Here is a 24,772-nt window from a genome sequence, read left to right on the forward strand (position 1 = left end):
CTTCTGGTGGCATATATGTCACCATGGTGTGAACGGTGGACGGCTAGATGCCAGCAACCTTACAACCTCATAACTCACTCCCCTGTTCATGGAGCAGCCTTCTACATAAAATGGCTTCCCCAGGATGTGCCTACTGGGAGAGCATGTGGTGGCCAGAATGCCTGGTGCCCTCAGCAACCATATTTCACAGTAACTATTTGCTTTATACTCCATTGATAACTAACAAATCAGCATTCTAGTTGTAAGTACCAGGTTCAGTGTGCTAAGAATCAAGTTTCTGTGCCCACAAGCCCTGCAGATGCTGGACCAGGGGCAAGTCACAGGAACTGTGTTGATCAACCGTGAGGCCTCTTAGAGAAACAGCAGGAAGCCTTCTTTCCTAGTTACACCCCTTCTCTCACCCTGTGAGTCTTCAAACTGGGAAAATTAGATGCTATAAAAGCAATGAATACCTTTTTAAGTTCTTCCTTGCCCAAAGAATACTACCAGATGAACTTTTTGCAAAATATAATAATTGGCAGTAGATTTATTAATGAGTGCAAGAAATATTGAGTACCTTATTATATGCCAACTACTGTGCTAGGTGTGGTGGAGAATTCCAGGCTGAAAAGGATAGGGTATCAGTCTTCGAAGCTTGCAGACCAGGAGAGGAGATACACAATAACTTTCTTAAGAGACAAATTATTCTAACTTCTGTAGTAGAAGAATGAACTACACTGTATGGATAAAGAAAAGATTAATTGTAACAAGTGGCTCAGAGAAGACCTCTTGGAAGACATGGGATCTGAGCTGACTCCATGAGATGCTCTGGGGAAAGTTGCAATCCAGGCAAAAGGGGGTTTGGCTCAAAAGTGCAGGGAACAGGACCCCCACGTGGCTGAACATCCTGGGCCTTGGCAAGCATGCCATTAAGACCAGGTGACTGGGTGAGAGAGAGACTGGGAAAACTCTGGGCTCTAGACCACAGAGCATGGGAGTGCAGGAGTGCTCTGTCCCACAGATTATCATGGTTAGTTAAATCTTAAACCAACATGGCTGTGTTTTTTGAGCTCTTCCTAAGTAGAAAGACTATCAGTCCAATATATATTATTGCGTATTAAGGTATCATCATCCCTCTCTTTCACTTGGTTTGTTTCTTTTGAGCCATTTAATCTACCTAAATTAAGACCTCCAAATTCAAGATCATCCAGGCTATGAACCCCTACCTGGGAAAAAAAAAAAAAAAGAGGGTTTCCAGGCACAGGGGAAAGATGTCACCTCTGAATTGACACTATGGCACAGGGGGAAATGCCTAGGTGCCTAAATCAGGTGGTGTTTTCTCAGCTCTTCAGAGCAGCCCCTCTGGCTCCTTAGGAAAGGGGTCCTCCTCAGCCTCTCCAAGCCTCAATCTGCCTGGGATGCACATATCCCAAGGGGTTTGGGGAAAACGCTTTAAAAACCCCGCTGGCCAGAGATCAGCAGCAACATCTGAAGCAATAGCGGCAGTGACAGCACCGGAATTTCTGGTCTTTCCAGCTGCCCAGGATTCCCAGCTTGAACTCTTCCTGGAAACGCTTGCTTTCTTCACCGCTTCTCTTGCGCAATCTAGTGGGCCCCTCCCTCCGCTCTCCGGCTTCTTATACCGACGAGAGCGGCGAACCGCAGCCCCGAGCCTGAACGCCACACAGCGTCCCCTCTCGGCCCGGCACTCAGCGCGCCCCGCAGCAGCCACGCTGGACCACAGCTGCCTGGGAAACACCTCTCCCGCAGGTGGGTCACATTGCTGCTGGCCTTCGCCTTGTACCTTTCGCCACAGGGCTCCCCTCCCTTATCAGCTTCCGCCCACCTCGAACCCCTGCTTCCAGGACCCCACTCCGCAAACCTGCTCACCCTGGGAAGAAGGTGCAAGGCCACCCAAGTGTGTGGCCAGATGAGTTAAGCAATTCAACAAGTGGCTTGCTTCCTAGACTTTCATCCCCGGGGTGCAGACGAGACCGAAGGAGAGGACTTGGAGGTTTGGATACCTCTCTGTATCTTACTTCTGGATAAAGGCAATCTAGATCTGAGTCCGCTTCTTGACCAAGAGCTGAAAATGTGTCCTGAGATCTGCAACCGCTTCCATCCTTGATCTTGATTCCAATGTCCTTCTGCAGTTTAGTGATTAATTGCTTTTCCAGAGAAATATTTTTTGGAATGTAATTGTTCAGAGTAAATAAAGCCTTTGGTTCCCTGTTTGTCCAGAGGCAGCTGGAAGGTAGTTTTTCCCTCTGGATAGTAATTTAGAAACTTTCTTTAAAAGATGACTGGTGTAAGGGAAAGTGAATTGGATGGAGACTAGGGCAGGGGTGGATTGGGGAATTCTATTCCTAGTTCTAATTAGAAGTTCAGTACCTCAGCCTCAGTTTCCACACATGTAAAATATAAGGCTCTTGGACCAGAGCAGCCACAAAATCCAACTCTAACAAGGTGAAAACACATGACTAAAGATGTTTGCAGGTTTGAAATACACTGAAAATTTCATCAATGCTATAAGTGTAACCAAGTAATTACTTTCTTCATAATAATGCAGGTTTCACTTTTATAGGGAAACTACCCAGCTGTGGAGAGATAGTCTTTCCCCACGGAGTATCTAGACTTGTACCACATTTATCATTCAGAGAATACTCTCAGCTTTCCAAACCAATTCTTCAGCCTTGCTGTATGAGAATGTCCTATTCCCTATAAATGGGAGTCATATAAGTGTCACTCATATGAAAGAACATTTGTTTCTGATACAGTAGGTGTAATTTTATAAAATGGCACATTTATTTGAAGCAGTAACTTTTTTGCAAGGCCCTGAGTTTTTCAGAATGCTTTGATTTAGCACAGTATGAAATTCTACCTGCCTGTATTCTACCTGCATGGCAAACACTGCCAACCCAGAAAGCAGGATGAAGCACTCCCTATTTATCAGGCTTCAAGGTTGTATAGGAAATGGAACATGTGTATGGAGAAACTGGGTCATAGCACTCTGTCCATTTGGCAACACTTATGGTGCTGCTGAAGTTCACACGGCAACTGAAGGTTCAGAAACCAGCATGTTTGAGGCCCGACCCCTAACTTGAGAATGATTTTCGGATTCCTGCCTTGCTTAAGCTTGCTAACTGTTGTTCGAAGTAACCAAATACGTTTTTGTAAGCCTGTTCATACATTGATGACCTTAAGCCTTGAGCCTTATTCTGAACAGTTTTAAGAAAAATAGATTCATTTGTCATAGAATTCCAAAATGGAAGAAATCCTGAACAGTCACTCTACATTTCCTCATCTCCTGAAGGAGATGATGATCCTTACCATCCAGTTATCTTTATAAGTCATTTGCATCTTTTTTCAACTGCTATTTAAAAATTATTTCCTTTTAAAATCTTCACAAAGTTAATCTGCTAGCCAAAAAAAAAAAAAAAAGATATAATCACCTTTCAAACTTGAAGACTTGCCAGGGCAACTTGTAGGTTTCTTATGGGTTGTCCTTGTCAATTGTTAAGTGTCTGCAACTACATCTACCTATGTAATTCCTACTCTAAGGAAGGAATTAGAGTAAGGAAGGAAGTAGAGTAATTCCTACTCTAAGAATCTCGGACAGGCTGTGGATAGTGAAGTGGATAGTGAAGTTTTCTGTGTGGGATTTTTTTTTTGAAGTTGTAGTTAGGCCAGAAGTAATAGAAATAAAGTTTACAAGGCCTCTGAAGCCACCTGTTTGACTCTGGGCTTTGTACGTCCTTCTGTGCTCTGCACATCCAAAGAGAATGGGTCACTAGTTAACTATGAAGACAGTTAACTATGAACAGTTCCACATGATGTATTCAACCTACCATGAATTTTGAATGACTTTTAGGTCATTTCCAAAATGATTTGAATTAACCCTTGTTCTTTTGTTGAGAAGAAATCAGACCTGGAAGGAATAAAGCTAAGTAAATAACTAAAGGATAATTAATGCTGAAAACAATGTATGGTAAGAAAACATACTTGGCCAACATACGTAAGCAATTTGTTCTTCCAAAATCATTACGGAAAAAGGAATAAAGAATGCTTGCACTGTATGAAGATCATCTTTCAGAAATATGTCACTGCAAAAAATATGCAATGTTCTACTCAAAGAAGCATTTCCACCCTAATTACCTAGGCAGGACATGACATCCTAATCTGAATGCTTCTCCACATTGTTCTAGAAGAGTGTAGTCTGCCATGTGTAAAAAAGCCTTATCATACTGAACTTTGATGGTTGCATCCTTCTGAAAAGTTATTTTGACTAAAGTATGTTTCTTTGAAATGTAGGTTACATGATCAGTCTTCATGTCAGGATAAGTTAAGTTCACTTTTCATCTTATAAGGAAGGTAAATGTGTGCAAAGGATAATTTTGAAAAGTCAGGAAATATAATTCTGAAAAAAGAGAAAGCTGAGAGGTAACTTAATATAACTGTATAGCACTCCTCTTAGAGAGGGGTTATTAGAACACATGTCTTTTACTTTAGCTCCAAATATTGAAGGAAAAAAAATGGCATCAAGCACAGGGCCAAGTGTTCCAACCACGGTTTCACTGGTGATGGCATAAGCACTGAGAAGCACGGGAATAGGAGGGCGTGGCTAATGGTCCACACTGATTATACATCTTCATCTATACTTTTCATTTTACAGGGTATTGAAACAGTTTTGAGACCAAATTAAGCAGTGTCTGAAGCAATTATGCACAGACTTTGGTAAACTTTCTTGTCCTACTTCCCAGGTAGAATAGCTCCCCTCCTCTGTATATGCAACATCTCCACACGTTGTATTGCAGCAGTTTGATTATGTGTCTACATCTTCCCCAACTTGGGAGCCCCTGGAGGACCAGGTCAGTCTAAAGTTTATCACTTTATCCCTCTTGTATAGCACAGTGCCTGGCTCAGAGAGGCTGTTCAATAAATCTGTCAAAAACACGCAATCCTACCAAGACATTGTTGATAACACTAATTTTTATTTTTGAAAGATGCTTATCATTATGGGCATAGGAGGTTATAAGCATGGATGCCCCCTGAGCTGTACTAGTTAATAGGGTCAAAGTGTCCTGCCCTTTGGGAAGAAGCATGAGATTGCTGTATGCTGTACAGTACATATAAAGTAAGTAGTGGAAATTATTATAACTATTTTTAAAAGGATAAAGAAATTGCAGCAACCTTGGTATTTCTTCTCATTTTAGTAACCCCATTATGTTGCTATCCTGGGTAAGGTTCATAATAAATTTGTAACTATAATACTTTGGAGTTTAATTCATTTTAAAGAGTGACATAATGAGATTAAGGCATTTAACTGAGGTCATGAATGTTGGAATATTGAAGTTTTAAAGGTTTTAATTAGTTTAACTTAAGTAAAACACTTGAGCCCTTCTTTAATACCTGAAGGCATGGCACAAGAAATGAAGCCTATTGAACAGTTCAAAAGAACTAAGTTACAGCAAATCATTCTTATTATAGAAATGATCATGCTTCTAGTTATTTCTTCTCCAGTACCCAAGTACTAAAATGATTTCTTCATCCTATTCAATTGCCCTGACTTAGGTGGTATGAGATACGGGAAGGGCCTGAGGAGAAAGCAATTAGCAAGTTGGTAAATGGTTCATTGCAGTTAATAATGGTTATCTTCAACTGAGATCCTAAACTGTGCTCTTTTTTTTTTTTAATGCATGTCTGGAAAATTAGAAGATATGTGTTATGGGATGATGGTACACAAAGAGGTCCCTGTATCTATCTCCCCGAGGGAACCAAGAGTCTAGCGATGTCAGACTTACAGCCAAAATCGTGTTAACTCCATGTGTGCAGTGGAGAGGGTCTGGAACATTTGTTGAGGGAGGGAAGCCACAAGGATTCTGTTATCATTAAGAACCTAGGAGCCTTCCTAGAAGGAAGACCTCTAAGGAAAGAGATTTTAAGGCTTAAAGTACGAAGTCAGGAGTGGGAAAGTATATCATCCTGTCAGTCCAGTTATTTCTCCATTTCCATGGTCACAGGCAGAGTCTTGGGGAGAAGGGGATGAGAGAAAGAGTCAGTGGTATGCTCTCTAAGTGGTAAATGGCTCTCTAAGGCAAAAAAAAAATGTCCTGAATTACAGCATTTGCTGATTTCCATGGTGTGAAAACTCCCACCACGGCTGATTTCAAACTTTCAGCTGGCAAGCCAGCTCTGGTCATACCACACAACTAAAAAGAGCTGAAATTAAATACCTAGGACTTAAAAAGAAGGAGCTGCTTTCGCTAAAATATATTGATCAACCAGCACTGCCCTCAGGCCTGTATATCAGAGTATAATACAGGAGGCGGAAAGGTGTTTCGAGGGTACTTTCCCTCCTGGGGTAAGAAATGAAGCAGCTGAAAGGCCAGATCATGGTCGCAGCTCCAGCTCATGGGGTCTTGGCGAACATTAGACGTACTCTGGCCATTGGGAGTCCTTGCCTCCAGAGCCAAATTAGAAATAGAAGAAAACGGTGCCCAAAAGAAGATAAAGGAGACTATATACAAGACATGTAAACCACCCCTAGGAGATTTCTAAAAATGCTGAGGAGATGCTTTGAAGCAGATTGGAGTTACCCCATCAGCAGGGTTGGGGACCAGGGAATGGGATCAGATCCACAGCAAAACTGCTCTATCTCCAAACTGAGTTGGCAGTTATCAATAGTGAGATAATTCCCAGTGGCCTCAAGGTGAGGATAAATAACTATTCACAGGAAATTTATTTAAACAAAGTTAATTCTGAAATGATCAAATCACTTCTTAAATATCTCTGACTACAGCAGTCCAAGAAAAGCAAAACCCACTAATGGATACTAAATATTAAGTGGGTTTTTGTGATCACCAAATTACCCAATAAGCAAATGCTCAGGACCTCCCTGGTGGCACAGTGGTTAAGAAACCGCCTGCCAATGCAGGGGACATGGGTTCGAGCCCTGGTCCGGGAAGATCCCACATGCCGCGGAGCAGCTAAGCCTGTGTGCCACAACTACTGAGCCTGCACGCTAGAGCCCGTGAGCCACAACTACTGAGCCTGTGCTCTAGAGCCTGCTAGCCACAGCTACTGAGTCCGCATACCTAGAGCCCGTGCTCCGCAACAAAGCGAAGCCACCCTAATGAGAAGCCCGCGCACCGCAAGGAAGAGTAGCCTCCACTCACCGCAGCTAGAGAAAGCCTGTGGGCAGCAACAAAGACCCAACACGGCCAAAAATAAATAAATAAATAAATAAAATTTTTAAAAAATTAAAAAAATAAAAAACTACTTAAAAAAAAAAAAAAAAAGCAAATGCTCAGGTATTGTGTACGAGTCAAATGCTACCCAGTCAGTGAGACAGAGTTGTTTTTCTGATGGTGGCAATCCAGGTCCTGATTCTCATGCTGAATCTTTGGTGAACGACAGATTTATAAGCTGTTCAGGATTTAGAATGCAAACAGAGGTCAAGGTAAACTAACTCAGCCATGACTGAATCCCTGACCTTGCTGTCATGAACCCCAGCTTTAATCAAATGAACTAACTAGCCTAGACAGGGGATAATAAACCTACATGATAAAATTCTTAGCCAGGGAATCATAAAACAATCTTCATTTATCTTGACAGATGCAGCTGAGATGTAAATGTGAAAACACGTATTAAAAAGATTTTTAGTTGGACCAGAATTTCACCAAAGAACCAATATTTAAAAGAAATAAATTTTCTCCTAAAGTACAATTAAAATCGATAATATAGCTCTGCATTACCTTGCTCTCCTGGTATTCATTGGGTGGCAGTGAAATGTTACTGACAGAATCATTTTAGCTGCAGCACGTCATGGCTAGTTTTACTTATTAGCAATTCATGTGGATATATCTCCCCATAGAATATTAATGTAAAGGTTATATTTAGTTATACTCTTGTGATTTAATCAGACTGTACAAGTTAAGATTAATTTCCTTTTGGGTCATTCTATTGGCTAGCATAAAAACTAAGCATCAGTAAATTAGAGTGCTATGAGATACATAACATTTTCTCCCAAAGCAATTGAAATCATTAATCAATTTTTCAGCAACCAACCTGCAGTGGTTTCTTTATTTAGATTAAGAGCTTTAAATGATAGATTTATGTCAGTCTATAGCTATTACTGACAGAGCTACTTCTAACTACAAGGCTAAAATAAGAAAAGTACTATTATATTTTCAAATAACATATATAGGCTGAAGATGGAACTGTCAAAAAAATTAGAAAACTCCATTAATTATGGGCACATTACATTTTTTGTAAACTACAATCAGTGGTCTTTTTAAACCAAGAGCTTCTGATTTTGCTACAGTAATATATGCCTGTTAGTAAAAGAATATGTGCTTAAATGTGAGCATGCTTGCTTTCCCTAAAGAGCCTTGATCTCACTAAATACAGAAATAGCTCAGTGAATAAACTGGATGGGTTCATGTATTATTGTAAGGTTTTAAAATATATATTTTTTTTTACTATTTTTTGCTTTCCAATTGTCCCTGGGATATATTAAAACAAATGCTCTGAATCAGAGGAAGGCTGGCCGAGTTGCAGAACTCCGTCCCGCCCCTATGCCTGGTAATTAAAAGAAACATTTGATTGATGGGCGTCAGCTCACTACAAATGTGTTGTCAAGTCATCTAGGGCTTTCAGGTTGAAATTCAGAAGGGATAATAAAACAGAAGGAAGGAAATTTTAAAATCCCTGTTTACAGGCATCAAATTAAAATGAAAAATCCTGTCACATCGTATAGAGTTTAAAAGTGTCATTTGTGTTCTGACTCCCTGGAGGTGCCAGGCCAGATCACTGGACTTGTGTGCTACAACCCCGACGGAGGGCAGGAGGGGGGTGTCCGGAGAGGGTACTGTAGGAGGAGTTCAAAACCTTGTGTGAACAATCGCTTCAGAATTCAAAGCTGAATTCTCAAAGGGAGAAAGGGGCAGAATGTCTTTAATACTGGTTTCATCCGAATGTAAACGGGATGTTGTCTGGCACCGTATGAGAGATGCTGTGAAGGAGTGACCGTAGCAGATTCATGGCTGGATTTGATCAAACCATAACTTGTGGCTCATAGAAGACAACTCATCAAAGTTTCCTTAAGGGAATTGTAGAGCAAAGCCTACCAAGTCTTGTGTCTGGCATCCCTTGACCCTCTCCCATAGGAGGCCTACACACTCTTTTTTTGCCTCCAGTTTTCATAAAAGTAGGAATTCTAGGCTATCAGACCCAGCCAATGGTTACTTAGAGGAAGAAGTTGTAAAGCAGGTGAAATGTTTCTGCATCCCCCTACAAGCTCATCCACAGCCTGTTCTCCCTCTGCCTTTTCCCTCCTCACCATCTCTTTCCAAAAAAGATACCCTTATCTTTTCCCATTTCCAGTGGTTCTCAGCTCTGGATGCTCTTTAGAACTGACCTGTTTGGTCTGGTTTTTTAAACATACAGATGTCTGGGCCCTACCTCAGAACAATTGATTCAGAATCTCAGGAGGTGGTGCCTGAGCATTTGATAGCATTGACCTGTTAAGTATAAACACTTAAAACATGCAGATTTTGTAACGCTGTTGCAACATTTCCAAACAGGACATTCAGGTAGCAAACTAGCAAATGAAGAAGTCCATACCATGGACTCAACACTAAAAAGGAACGAACTATTTACATGAACTATTTACATATGCGCCAACTTGGATGGATCTCAAGGGCATTATACTAAGTGAAAAAAAGCCAATATGAAAAGGTTGCATTTTGTGTGATTTCATTATATAACATTCTCAAAATGATAAAATTACAGAGCAGAGAACAGATTCATGACTTCCAGGGATTGGGGCTGGAGTCAGAGAGGGGGATAAGTATGACTATAAAGGGGTAGTGACGGAATAGTTCTGCATCCTGATTGCAGTAGTGGGTACCTGAACCCACACAAGGGATAAAATGACAGAGAATTATACACACCCAATGTCCTGATATCAGTTTCCCAGTTTTGATATTGTACTCTAGCTATATAAAATGTAAACGCTGGAGGAAATGATAAAGGATGCACAAGGACCTCTTGTACTAGCTTTAAACTTACTGTGAATCTATAATTATTTTAAATAAAAAGGTTTCTTTGCTTGTTAAATACAAGCGTTTAAAATGTGAAATGTTTGTATTCCATTAGGACATTTCCATGTTTTTCATATGCTAGAATCCTCTAAAGCTAGAACTGGGCCTCTCTGCCCTCTGACCTCTGGGAGATGAGAGAAGTAAAAGCACAAACCAGACTGGCCCTAACATCCTCAAGGGATACCTAGCTGGGAACATCCAGCGGAATGCTGCCTTAGGCTCCCAGAACCCGGGGTGGGATCTGCAGACAGAGGGACCTGATGGGCGAGACTCTACATGACCCACACCAGTACCACTTCATCACATAGGCACATGCGTGCGCACACACATACACACACACACACTCACGCTTACGCTTCTTGGTGGCTGCTACCATGGCCCTCACAGTTGTCTCTGTCACCTTTGCATCTGCATCATTGGTTGCCAGTCTCTGATCTATATAAACACTCTTGCAGGGTCGCTTTGCCTGTCTTGGCCTCCCTCTCTGGGAGATGCTTCCACAGGAGGCAAAACCTGGAGATTTTCCAAACCAGGGGGTAGTCTTGTTTTGATTCCTGTTACATAACTGAGGTTTGGAAAGCGCTGAAGGAAGGAGAGGAGACCACTATGCCATAACCATCTTACCCCAACTCTCCCTTAATAACTCCGCTTCCTGTTTACCACCTTTCTTATTTTCTTTATTCCTTCCATCCTACATCTATGAATAAAAGAGGACTAGGAAAGTTTTTTTTACAAGTCTTTGAACAAGAAACCTTACTACCTCCATAAATCCATGTTTATACATGGGAGTTATTTTGAGTTACAAATAGTCTGAAATGATTGTAACTTCCTTCTTTACCTAGTACTTACTGTAAAATACACCCTCAGTGAGATCTCCCTTGTGGTTTAGAGTGTGCATACATCTCATTTTCATGAACATCTATTTTCAGGATATTTTTTCCAAGAGTGCTGAATCAAATTCTTCCAAAGAATTAGCTAACTTTTTAACTTTTTACATGTTATTTCATCATCCCAGTTGTAACCTGAGGTCTGATCATTTTTCTTCTACCATGAAAAGATAATGATAATCAAAATAGTGTATTATCCTGGGTTGATTTGCAAGCAGAGCCTGTAACAAAGGCTTGTGTGCAGATAGTTTATTACGGAAGTGATTCCAGGGAACAGGAGTGAGGGGCAAGGGGCTTAAACCAGGGAACATGGGAAAGACAAAAGCCCATTAAATCGGCCACTGTTACAGATGAGTGGTACTCTTTTCCTCTAGGACTTTCATAGGAGCCTTATGAAATGTGTCAGAACTGTGTTCCAGAAGATGAAAGGGGAAGCACTTATCCATGGAGTCCTGTGCCCCGTTGTCTATGATGGGGCAATGGGCTGTACATGTCTGAGTGCCAAACAGGCACAGGTATCAGAGAAGCCCAGGACAAGGATCGAGAGCTAAAAGATCTAGAGCCCCAAAGTGAGCCTCTGTTAGGCAGTGGAAACAGAGCAGAGCCCAGTTATTGCCCAAGGACTGGAAATAGAACCAGGAGGATTTGAAGGGGAACTCAAGATGTGTGTGACACAATTATCAACCTTATAACTTCTATAACTTGATACGGAGTAACTAACTGCCCAATGGAATAACTGTATTACTTTCTATTGACTCCACCAGTGATATTTTAATATCTCCTTACTGTTTTTGTATCTTCAGTTTGTCTCTGAAGATTTAAGAGGGAAAATAAATTTTAATGCTTGGGATAACAGCCCAAGTGTGTTATACTGGATTGCCAAGCTGCATTTTAAGGGGGAAATATTAAAGTAAAATGTGAAAGAATTACAAATGAGAGAAATTCACACTTGAGCTGTTTTTACATCTGTGTTTTGATAAATTCATATGCTCTGAAGCCATTTTATATAAGGTTTTATTTATGAGAAAGAAGTGGGGGAAGCAGAAGCTTCTCAAGAATTATTGAATACTATTTCAGGTAAATTTTATATATTCCAGTAATCACAGTTAAAGAAGCATAATTAACCCTTAATGTATAGAATTTATAAAAAGACTACATTAATTAGATCATTAATAGACTGATTAATTAATTATAGCATATTAAATACTCTCCTAATAATAGACAGCTTATCGAGTACTTACTAAGTCTCAGGAATTGTTCTAAGGTACATCAATTCATCTGATCCTCACAATGCCCCTAGAGTAGGTACTACAGATCTCTCATTTTAAAGTTGATGAAACTGAGACACACATAGTTTAACTTACCCAAGGTCACGTGGCCAGTAAGTGGAGCAAAAAATACTAGTGTAGTGTAGTTAATATCTACATTTTTTTTAAAAAAATTTTATGACAGGTTAGAATAGATGAATGTAGGGGCCACGTGGTCAAAATGAAGTCTGGACTCTCTCGCTGCAATGATTAAGGTAATCCAAATGATAATATGTCAGTAAAGACATCATCCATTTCATTGCAGGACACAGGCAACTTTGTCAAATCTATATTTTGCTTGCAAATGTTCATCCCAATATAGGAGATAGAAAAATAATATATTAGGATAAAGAATGGAGAAAAAGTGAGGGAATAGCCAGGCACACTGGTATTCTGTCAGTACACTCACAAACCAGTTCTACGAAGTAGAAAAATTAAGGCATCATTCAGCAGTTTAGGGTTTGAGTCGTAACAATTAGTTGTTAACTGATTAGCAATACAATAGAATTTGCTACACTAGTTTGCATTTGTAGATGCTGCTAAGAGTTTTTCAAAGGGACAGCTGTGTTTCCATATGATAGGCCCTGATCATATCCAGGTGCTTTCCCATATAAGGTCATTTCCTACTCTGATAAAATTCAGGATATCAGTCACTAGCTAGTTTATAAAATGATTCACTTGTTGTGCTTAATTAAATTATTCAAAGAGTTTCTGTGGAAGTACAGAGAAGTCTTGTATTTCTTGTTCCTTTACTAAGGGAAGTGAGACAGAGAAGGACACACACCATATGATATCACTTATATGTGGAATCTAAAAACAAAATGATACAAATAAACTTATTTACAAAACAGAAATAGACTCACAGACATTGAAAACAAACTTATGGTTACCAAAGGGGAGGGGATAGCAGGGGCGGGGGAGACAAATTAGGAGTTTGGAATTAACATATACACACCACTGGGCTTCCCTGGTGGCGCAGTGGTTTGGAATTAACATATACACACCACTGGGCTTCCCTGGTGGCACAGTGGTGGAGAATCCGCCTGCCAATGCATGGGACATGGGGTCGAGCCCTGGTCTAGGAAGATCCCACATGCTGCGGAGCAACTAAGCCTGTGAGCCACAACTACTGAGCCTGCGCTCTAGAGTCTGTGAGTCACAGCTACTGAGCTCACACGCCTAGAGCCCGTGCTCTGCAACAAGAGAAGCCACTGCAATGAGAATACCGTGCACCGCAACAGAGTAGCCCCCGCTCACCGCAACTAGAGAAAGCCCGCGCACAGCAACGAAGACCCAACACAGCCAAAAATAAATAGATAAAATAAATTTATAAAAACCATATACACACCACTATATATAACAAAGGTAAACAATAAGGACCAACTGTATAGCACAGGGAACCATATTCAATATCTTGTAATAACCTATAATGGAAAAGAATCTGAAAAAGAATATATATATACATATATATATATGTATAACTGAATCACTTTGCTTACCCCCAAACTAACACAACATTGGAAATTAACTATACTTCAAGAAAATCAAAAAACAGGTGTTTTCCATGGGCTAGAATGGAAAGGGCAAATTTCTGAAATCCTATTGAAAAGGTGCAATCTTCATATGCTCTACAATCTGCATGAAATTCACCATGCTGGAATGGAAGAATGATTAGGTCTGGTTTGAAGTGCCACATCAAATTCACGAAGTTTTACTTTAAACCCATTTGGGTGGAAGAAGCAATGTCCTTACAACACCTTCCCCCACTTCTCTGCTTCACCTTACTCCTCCCTAACTCCCAGTGCTCAGTCTGTACTCACTCAGCTTCCTCCTCATCATGCACCTCATGCTGTGCCTGGCACACAGAGGAAACCGCTGCTTCCAGCTCCGACATTCCACCCTTCTAATATGATCCCACAAATATTTACCAAGAAGTGCCTGGTCCATCACAGGCAGTGCTCTTTTTTAGCACTGAGGATGCATCACTGAACACAAGAGACTACACACACACACACACACACACACACACACACACACACACACACACACACACACCCCAAAAAGAAGATTAACTAAAAGTTTAAACTAAATGCTAAATATTGGGAAGAGAAAAGTTTTTGAGAAAAATCCAGTACCGAAGGAAGAAATAATATTCTTTGAAAGTGGAGAGAGTATCCTGGATTATTTTATTAGATCATGAAAACTTCAAATCTTTAAATTTCAAAACCTTACAAAGCAACACAATCACATGGTTTATAACAGTATCTCAGTTTAGTTTTATCCTGCATTTCTTTTACTTTGGGTAAGATTAAGAAATCTTTTACTATATTGAAAAGTCCTATTTCCCTAGGATGAACTAGCATCTCATATTCTTTTGCCCTATTGTCTAGTGGGCAAATTTTTTATTGGTTTGTATGAGTTTAAAATAGTTTTCCAGGGCTTCCCTGGTGTCGCAGTGGTTGAGAGTCCGCCTGCCGATGCAGGGGACGCGGGTTCGTGCCCTGGTCCGGGAAGATCCCACATGCGCGGAGCGGCTAAGCCCGTGAGCCATGGCTGCTGAGCCTGTGCGTCCGGAGCCTGTGCTCCGCAACGGGAGAGGCCACAACAGTGAGAGGCCCGCGTACCGCAAAAAAATATATATATATTTTTTTCCAGTTTGATTATCTTGTGACTTCACTTATCATGATTTTTTGCTTTGCAGGTATTATTTATTTTTATGTAATCACATTTGTCCCTTTATTCTTTAATGATTTCAAGGATTTGTGATATAGGAAAAGGGCCTTTCCCGTCTAAGGTTATAAAAGAATTCTCCATGGCCTCTTCTAGTTCTATTATAGTTCCATTAAAAAAAAAAATTTAAATCTTTAATATATTTTAAATTTACCTTGGGGGGGAGTGTGAGGTATAGATTAAACTTTTTCTTCCAACTGGCTATTTAGATAGATACTTTGGCTATTTAAATAGATACTTTGTATGTTAAGGAAATATCTATTTTTTCCTTTTTAAATATGAATCAAGAATAAATATCATTTTTTTAGGTTTTTTTATTGAAGTATAGTTAATTTACAATGTTGTATAAATTTCTGAAGACATATAGGTTCTTGATCTTTTAGCATACATAAACATGGCCACATTTTTCTCCTTAATCTTCTAACATGGTGAGTTCTATTAGGATTTTCTAATATTGAATTTACAGAACTAATCTTTACATTCCTAGAATAATCCCATGTGATCAATGTGCACTGTCTCTTAACAGGCTGCCAGATTCTGTTGGTTAATCTGGGATTCTTGTATCACTAAACATAAATGAATTGGTCTGTAATTTCCTTATTACTGCATTCTTTGTCAGATTTTGCTCTTGAGAACTTTAGGAACTGTTAAGTGTTCAATAAATGCAGTATCATTGTGATACACGTCCATAGTTTAAGACAGCAACCAGTCAGCGTCTTGGGTTTTTACTGCATTTCTTTATCCAATAGAAGATTTTGTTACTAAGCCATATGAGACATATATACACTAATTTGTATAAAATAGATAACTAATAAGAACCTGCTATATAAAAAAAATTAAAATAAAATTCAAAAAAAACAAAGACATAGAATATATGAGACAGTTTTTACTCCTTCCAAATTTTGTAGGGAATATGCTTGAGATAACTCGGTAAAAGATTCAAACAACATCAGTCAATCACTGTTTCCTGGATATAATTCTCATTAATTTTTGCCAGAACATTCATATTTTGTTGGGTGTTTGCATTATTATCTTTCAGTTATGGAGAAAACTACAGATGTACTTCTTCTCACTACGAATTCTTCAGAGAACCAAGAGACTGTATGTATTTTTGGAACTGGAGATTTTGGACGATCACTGGGACTTGAAATGCTCCAATGTGGTTATTCTATTGTTTTTGGAAGTCGAAACCCCCAGATGTCCAGTCTGCTGCCCAACGGTGCAGAGGTCCTGAGCTACTCAGAAGCGGCCCAGAAATCTGACATTATAATCATAGCAATCCACAGGGAACATTACGATTTTCTCACAGAATTAACTGAGGTTCTCAATGGGAAAATACTGGTCGACGTCAGCAACAACCTGAAAATCAAGCAGTATCCGCAGTCGAATGCAGAGTACCTTGCTCAGTTGGTGTCGGGAGCCCACGTGGTAAAAGCATTTAACACCATCTCAGCCTGGGCTCTCCAGTCAAGGGCACTGGATGCAAGTCGGCAGGTAAGATTAAATGATAAATTTACACTCCATCTTTAAAAAGTGAATGTTTTAATATGTGCTTATGTCAAAGGTTCCAAAACGTAATTCCAAAAGAAAACACTTCATTCTGCTAATATGTGCCATGAGTGACTTTCTTGGGCTTGGCCAGGTAGGGTAACCAATTGTAGTGATTTATTTAGCACTGTCTGTACCCTCAGCTTTTAGCTTGATGGAACCCAATGGTGTCAGTCTCTGGAGCCCTCTTGTCAGTACTAGAAAATAACACTGCTAAATTGTTGATGGGTATCCCTTCTATTCCCATTACCTTGTATGAAATGGGTTCCATTTATTCACTGAGATTAAAAGCAATCCATAAGTGATACGGCACCCAAGAATACGGAAGAGAGATCAAACTGTTTGCATTGTGGAGAACCAAGTCTTATCATATCAGTGTGATATGCTTACAGCCACTCTCGACTTAAAACCCTGGTACTTAACTATCCAACACACATGTGCAAGTCTAAACCATCATCTTGTTAAATATGTCCTTTCTACAGCCTTGTTTGAAAAGCAGTTAACTACCATATGGCATTGTCTTGCACAGTGCTTATACAGACTTTCAAAATAATTACTAAAGAAAGAAAAAATACAAAATGAATTATTTTAACCCAGGTGTTTGTCTGCGGAAATGACAGCAAAGCCAAGCAAAGAGTAATGGATATTGTTCGTAGTCTTGGACTTACTCCATTGGATAAAGGATCTCTCATGGCAGCCAATGAAATTGAAAACTACCCACTGCAACTGTTTCCAATGTGGAAGTGCCCCTTCTATTTGTCTGCTGTTCTGTGTGTATTCTTCTTTTTCTACTGTGTAATAAGAGAAGTAATCTACCCTTATGTTTATGAAAAAAAAGATAGGACATTCCGCCTGGCTATTTCTATTCCAAATCGTGTCTTTCCAATAGCAGCACTTACACTGCTGGCCTTGGTTTACCTCCCTGGCGTTATTGCGGCCATCTTGCAGCTGTACCGAGGTACAAAATACCGCCGATTCCCAGACTGGCTTGACCACTGGATGCTGTGCAGAAAGCAGCTTGGCTTGATAGCACTGGGATTTGCCTTCCTTCATGTCCTCTACACACTTGTGATCCCTATTCGTTATTATGTACGATGGACATGGACCAACAGAACCATTGCCCAGGTAAATCTCTACTCATTTGTATTCTCCTATTCTTTAAATCAAAGAGCAATCCTGCTACACCATATTCCACTTCACAGTTATAGAAAATCACTGTTCTAAGCATCTTTATTTTTTAAAGTAGCTAAAACTAGACACCTCATGTTTGTTTTCAGGGGTTTGTTGTTTTGTTTTGTTTTGTTTTTTACTGAATCTGGTTGAAATCTCATACACCTATTGAGAATGAAAGGTAGATTCCCAGGTCCACTTGGGTCCATATCTGTATTCCCAGGACTCACTGAGATACTGACAAACTATCAGATTTGGAGGCTCAGGAAAACTTAATGAACCTACTTGAGTTACTTCAATAAATGGAAGCCAAAGTGTTTTCAAGTTTCTATCTTTATGCATGCTACTTCCTTTTGGAAGTCAAAACCAACCATCTTATATGTGAGGGGGCTGTCCAAACATGTGTCATAGGAATGTAAACAAATTCACAAAAGGGTGCTTATAACTCCATTAATGTTTGACTTGTGGGATGCTGTCCTCAATAACTAGAAAACTAAACAATTCTGAGCAAATGTCAAATACTATATTCTGCATAGTCAAAATATTCAGAGAGAATCAGCTCAGGGAGTCTTAAAGCTGTCCCAGAGGAAGTTCTATACATCAGTTCTCGTTTGGAAATTGATTTTGATCAATCTTACTGCAGTCTCAAAGTGCTGGGTCTGTGGATTTCTCTACATTATTTCCCTAACAAATACATGGGATGTCCTTGGGTAAGAGTCATGTTACAGGGGCCAGATTTCTCTCAAGATGTGATGCAACAGACTTGATGCCATATTACAACATAAAAAAACATGAAAGAACTCAAACTTCATGTGTGTGAATAATCAGCATATAAAGCAGGAAAACAGAATCCTGATGTAATCATTTGAGAACATCGATTTTTGCTTGGGGAACAAGAAGCCATATGGTAAGGAAGGTTTAAGTAAATGTTTATTTTGTTTTAGGATTTATAAGGTCAATTAAAACTCTCTATACAACTCCTGGAGTCAACTACCATAATAAAGTCCCAATAGAACCAATTACTTTTTCTATCAAAAAACATAATATCTAAGTGTATTTTTCTAAGTGTAATTATTTTCAGTGATTGTTAAGAAATGTTATACAATTTTCTTTGAGCAAAGAAACCATGCAGAGGTATTCTTCATCCCCTTAAAAGTTTGGGCAGTTTGTAAAACAATGGAATTTTAAAAAATTGCTTATAACTTTTCTTAGGCAATGGCCAAGAAAGAAAGTCCATTTAGTACCTCTACTGCCTGGCTCAGCGATTCATATATCGCTATGGGAATGCTTGGATTTTTCCTGTTTGTACTCCTGGGAATCACTTCCTTGCCATCAGTTAGCAACATGGTCAACTGGAGAGAGTTCCGATTTGTCCAGGTAAAAGACTTCACGATTTAATCTACTTTACAGTGCAAAATGATTCTGGCTTTACAAATATTCTCATTTTTCTCTCATACCCTGCATAAATTTTCATGTAACTCCATCACTTCCCTAGCAATCTCATAAAAATAGCAACCGAAACAAGTTCAAATTAGAAAATGCTAAACTCTGGTACCAAGTGGCAGATTCCATAATGGCTGAATTTCCTCGCGGGGCATCCCTTGCCAAGATTCCTGACCACTCCCAGAGCCACAGCTAAGAGTATACAGTGAAAAGCACCAACTACTATTAAATTCTGTGTGTGGAGATGTACTAGGTGCAAGGTGGAGAGAAACCCAAACATAAAATTTCTACTTCTGAAAACCAATTTTAGAATATGGACTTATTGATATGAAAAGGCATATAATGAAATAATCTTTAAAACCTTCAAAGCAAGATACGCTAGACTGTCATCATACCAGATTCAACGCTGGTCTGTAAGAGGGAAAACCGGTTTTTCCACATATCAACCACCAGATACCTCATTAAAAGCAGCTGGTATCTTATAGACCAGTGGTCTTCAAAGTGTGGTACCTGGACCAGAAGTGGCAGCATCACAAGCATCACCTGGGATCATGTTAGATGCAAATCCCCGGGCCCCACCCAGACCTAAATGACTCAGAAACTCTGGAGGTATGGCCCAGCAGTTTGTTTTCACAAGCCCTCTGGGTAATTCTGATGCATGCTCCTTGTGAACCAGCATAACAGAACAGACTATTAGTAACTGAAATCAGCTTTGAACTTTATAGAACAATTTGAATTTCAGAAGTCTTGCAGTTTCTCCCAGGGACCAAATGCAGTCAACATTTTCTCATGTTTACACCTTTATTCAAGACATTAAGACAGAAATGAACATTGAGCTTTGTATTTAGGCCAAAACTACCAACCAAAAGTAAAGTTTGCTAATTGCTCTTTATTGCGACAGAATGTAGCTAGCATCTGCTCTTAGTCAGCAACATACACTAATGTGGTGCTTCTTGAGGACATACTGTATCTTACTCATCTCTGGCCTCCAGAAAAGGTGATTCAGGAAAGAGTTTTACCATTGAAGAAGAAGGTACATTACTTATTCTAATGCAAAAGAATTTACTCCTGGGAATCTTTCCTAACCTAATCTTTACCAGTTAGGTTAAGATGAAACCACCATGTCATTTGCAAGCACAGTCTTTTTATTTATTTATTTATTTATTTATTTATTTATTTATTTGGCTGCGTTTTTTTCTTCTGTTTTTTTGGTCTTCATTGCTGCGTGCGGGCTTTCTCTAGTTGCGGCGAGCGGGGGCTACCCTTCGTTGTGGTGCACGGGCTTCTCATCGCGGTGGCTTCTCTTGTTGTGGAGCCCGGGCTCTAGGAGCATGGGCTTCAGTAGCTGTGGCACATGGGCTCAGTAGTTGTGGCTCACGGGCTCTAGAGTGCAGGCTCAGTAGTTGTGGCACTTGGGCTTAGTTGCTCCACGGCATGCGGGATCTTCCCAGACCAGGGCTAGAACCCATGTCCCCTGCATTGGCAGGCAGATTCTTAACTACTGCGCCACCAGGGAAGCCCAGCACAGTGTTTTTTTAAATGATATACTGATCATCTTGAAGGAGAGTTAATGCTTTTTCAGGACTTAGCAGTGTTCTAAATATTACAGGTTTCAAAAGCTTGTGGCTTTGACAAATACCCTTCATTGGCTTACAGTGTAAACAGTGTTAATGTATATGTTTTTGTTTCTTGCTTATAGTCCAAACTGGGTTATTTGACCCTGATCTTGTGCACAGCCCACACCTTGGTGTACGGCGGAAAGAGATTCCTCAGTCCTTCAAGCCTCGTCTGGTATCTTCCTTCAGCCTACGTGATAGCACTGATCATCCCTTGCACGGTGCTGGTGATCAAGTTCATCCTCATCCTTCCATGTATAGACAAGACCCTTACACGGATCCGCAAGGGCTGGGAAAGGAACCCGAAATTCTCAGAATCAGCATTGAATGGAAAAACAGATATTTAAAGCAAAGTTCAATTCACCTGGACTTCTTAACTATGGTGTTGTATGTTTAGAGAATAATAATGGGTGCAGTGAAGAAAGTGTTCTTCTCCCACCACGGGCTGAAGCTTGTGAACAGAGAAAGAAATCATGCCTGACTTTGAGAAATGGACACCGTTTGATCTCAGGCTGGTGTTGAATCGGTGTTGGCCCCTGCTTCTCCTTTTGCTGGAGCTGGGGGTGCTGAGGTCACGATTCGCTTTGTGGTTTCACACTAGGAAGCTTCTCTGTTGTGGGCAGCATGCATGACCTAATGTCTTGCAAAATCTAGGGGAAGTCCATGCACTTTCCTTCTCTGGTTCAAGGGCAGAGAGGAGTGAAAGAGAAAACAGTAAGATCGTGGCCACTGATAAAGGCTTTATTAGATATGTCTGAAGAAGAGGGCCGAGGAAGTAAAAGGAATGAGATTTTTAGTTTGGTTTTTGGCAGTGCAGGTTATGATAAATATTGCCATGGTGAATTCTGCAGTTGCGTGTGCTCTTTGATTTTGTTACCAATATGGATGTGTAGTGTGGGGAATTATTTTATAAAACAATAAAAATATCACAATTGATTGTAAGTAATCATGGGTTGGATATATAAAAATCTATATCATAAGATATAGATCCTTCCTCTACAAAGGAATAGGTATAGGAAAGACTGAGTTAAAAATGAGGGATACCCACTTGGATTTTGTGCATGTACAGTAAGCAAAGAAGAGCTGATAAAAGCCCTTGTGCAAAAAGTTCAAATAAACCAAAATTTAAATAAATTTTATAAAGTTGCACTATATCAGGTTTGGTATTGTTTAGGTTTTGTGGTATGCTTTGTAAATAATATATTCCAAATCTTGTTCAATATTAATCATCTATGAAATGCATTTCTAGTATAAAAAAGTAGCTTCTGCAGCTTGTCATAGTTTGTTGTCAATTTAAGCAGTGAAATTAAAAGAATAATGAACGTGTAAGTTGAACCGATACATAGATGAGAGAGAATTATGGTGTCTTAGGGGAGAGAGGTGTGAGCAGTAGTTGTAATAGGAGACTTGGTTGTTTCTCAGATCCTTGCTGGAAGGCAGGATGGTTCTCTCTGCTTTTGTGTGCTGATGAGGTCATTTCCAAGACGACCTTCAGCAGGATTAGCCTTTCTGGCTCACACATGGAGCTGAGAGGAGCCTTATGTGTGACCTTCCCACACACTGAAATAACCAAAAGGCTTCGGGTTTGACATTTTTCTGCCTGCTCCACAAAGGCCATTTCTTTTACTTTTTACTTTTATTATCATATATTCTATATGACCTTATACAAAACGATTAAAATATATTAAAACATCACCCACAATCCAGGATATTTTTCTATAAAACTTTTTGAAAATCGTTCTACCTATACTGTATATTCAATTTTGTACCCTTCCTTTTTCACTTAATATATCGTGGCTTTGTCTGCTTACTTTACATGGTATATGTATTGAATCAGTGGCTGCATAATATTACATCAAATACGCATTTATTTAACCACCGCCCTAATTCAACATTTAGGTTATATCCATTTTTTACTACAACATTTCATAGGGTATCTTGGCACGTACAATTTTTCCATATTTTAAATTACTTCCTCTGAATACTTGCAAAGAATTGGGATTAAAAAGTAAAGAACTTTTAATAGCATTGGATGCATATTGCCAAATTATTGCTAAAGTCAATACCATTGGCACTGAATGAGGGTGTTGGTTTCATTATACCCTACCAGATTTTGTTTTTTATTTCAATTTGTGTTAATGAGAAGATACACAGAATATATACTCCATTACGTTATTCTTGATCCACCCAAGCAAGGATATAAAAAAGCTTGCGACTTTGAGCAGAGCTGTGGTGTGTGGTGCTGACCCAAGAGCATCAGTGAGAAAGACAGGGAAATTGTCACTACTCATCCCGCTATGTGATGCAAAACAGCCAAGTATTCTAGGGTTGGCAGCTGCCTTTTGGCTAGAGAATTGGTTGATTAAAGGTTAAGTACTATCCAGGCTGATCTAAAAAAAGCCTTTGGGATTAACCATGCTCCTTTTTGGGTAAGAGAGTAAAGTTTTTACTGGCTACATGGTTCATTACTAAAAACAGAAAATGCCATTCTTAGGTTAAAAAAAAAAAAGCTTACCTAGAGTAAAAAGGATTCTACTTTTATAACCTAGTAAAAATGCTCTACCTGGGTACTTCACAAAAGGCATCCAGGAAGCCAGACGTTACAGAGTGCCCCTGGTGTTTTGGCATCACAGTGCATTGCTGGGCATGACCCTCAGCCTCATCCACAAGGGCTCCAAGCCCCACCAGCTGACCAGAGAAGCCAATTCCCTCCTTTCGCCCCTCCCAATATCCTTCCCTTCCCAAACCATCAAACCAATGTGCCCATCCTAACGCAGCTGACTCCCCCAGTTAACTTAAGGTGGAAAGAATGAGTTTGAAACAGATAGAAATAGGTGTGTTGAGTGAACTATATTCCTTTTAACTGTTCCAAACTATTCTACATTAAAAAGTGAGACTAAACTTCCTTACTGCTGGTATGTTTCCTGTATTCTAGAAAAAATTTTATGATATCATATACCTTTTATTTTTGTATGTTTTCCCCATATTAAGGGATGACTGCTTCTGTAAAATCTTTCTAGTTTTGTAATCATTCTGGTTTTGACTCATCAGCATTCCAAAGAAAGTGACTGAAAGGTTTTGAATCACAGTAGCTCCAGCATCTGGAACTAAAAATAGTTCCTTTCAGAGATAAGGAAAAGGAGAGGCAGTACAGGGGTTGAAAAGCACATTAATGGATTTGCAGCTTTATGTGACACAAGCTTGCACCCAGCAGGGTGATGCATTTCAACATCCTGCATGTTTCAGTTTTACCCTCAGAGAAGGGAAAGCATCAGCTGGCCAAACAGGACTAGGGGTAGACTATCCCACACTGGACTTTTGTGGAAGAAAAACAAGGCTTTCCTTCCTCCCTCCACATGGATGCCACCCGGACAGGGCAAATGCCTTAATGGATAGACTGATTTCAAGTGGATTTCAACCTGTGGGACCTGACATGAAATGCCCTAGACAACTGAACAGCTGCAGCCCTGATGGGTGTTATCATTCTTTTGAAAACAAAATAAAAACAGATAAATAAAGAGAGGGCCGGCAACCTGCAGTAAGCTAGAAGCAGAGAGAACAAAGTCCCTATTCGAAAGCTACTTCAGTTAGGAGTTGCGTTCAAGAGCTCTTCATGCATTTATTGTTCAGGGATCACAGAAGAGCCATGATAACGATGAATGTAAATATAACGAATTTGACCACTAGGAGCTCACAAGGTTCTGGACCTCCTCCCCAGATCAAGGTGGAATGGCAGTCAAGGTGCTGCACACACAGCTCTCAATGTCCATTCTCCATCAACACCACCATCACCCACACCACCACCCGTTTGATACACACATACCAAAACTCTCCTTATATGATCCTCCTTCACTTTTCTACAGTAAGTTAAGATTATGATGTAGAAAATCCCTCTACTCTTCCAAAGATTCGTTCAGTAGAATTCAGGAGGAGAGAATAAGTCACTCTTCTCTTCATTACCTTTCTGAAGCTGAAGGCGAAGCCCTGAC

At 39.9% G+C, this 24,772-nt stretch overlaps 1 protein-coding gene across 1 annotated transcript; it reads left to right on the forward strand.

The window, feature by feature from the left end:
• The first annotated feature begins 1,507 nt into the window (after window positions 1-1,507).
• Window positions 1,508-22,474, forward strand: STEAP4 (STEAP4 metalloreductase). The gene is made up of 5 exons (XM_082845992.1): window positions 1,508-1,749; window positions 16,046-16,500; window positions 17,152-17,679; window positions 18,937-19,101; window positions 20,867-22,474. Exons 2-5 carry the CDS (start codon window positions 16,048-16,050, stop codon window positions 21,128-21,130), a joined length of 1,410 nt encoding a protein of 469 aa, XP_082702118.1. The 5' UTR covers window positions 1,508-1,749; window positions 16,046-16,047; the 3' UTR covers window positions 21,131-22,474.
• The last annotated feature ends 2,298 nt before the right edge of the window (window positions 22,475-24,772 follow it).

This window comes from Leucopleurus acutus (assembly GCF_964270905.1).
Source record: "Leucopleurus acutus genome assembly, chromosome: 9".
NCBI lineage: Eukaryota > Metazoa > Chordata > Mammalia > Artiodactyla > Delphinidae > Leucopleurus > Leucopleurus acutus.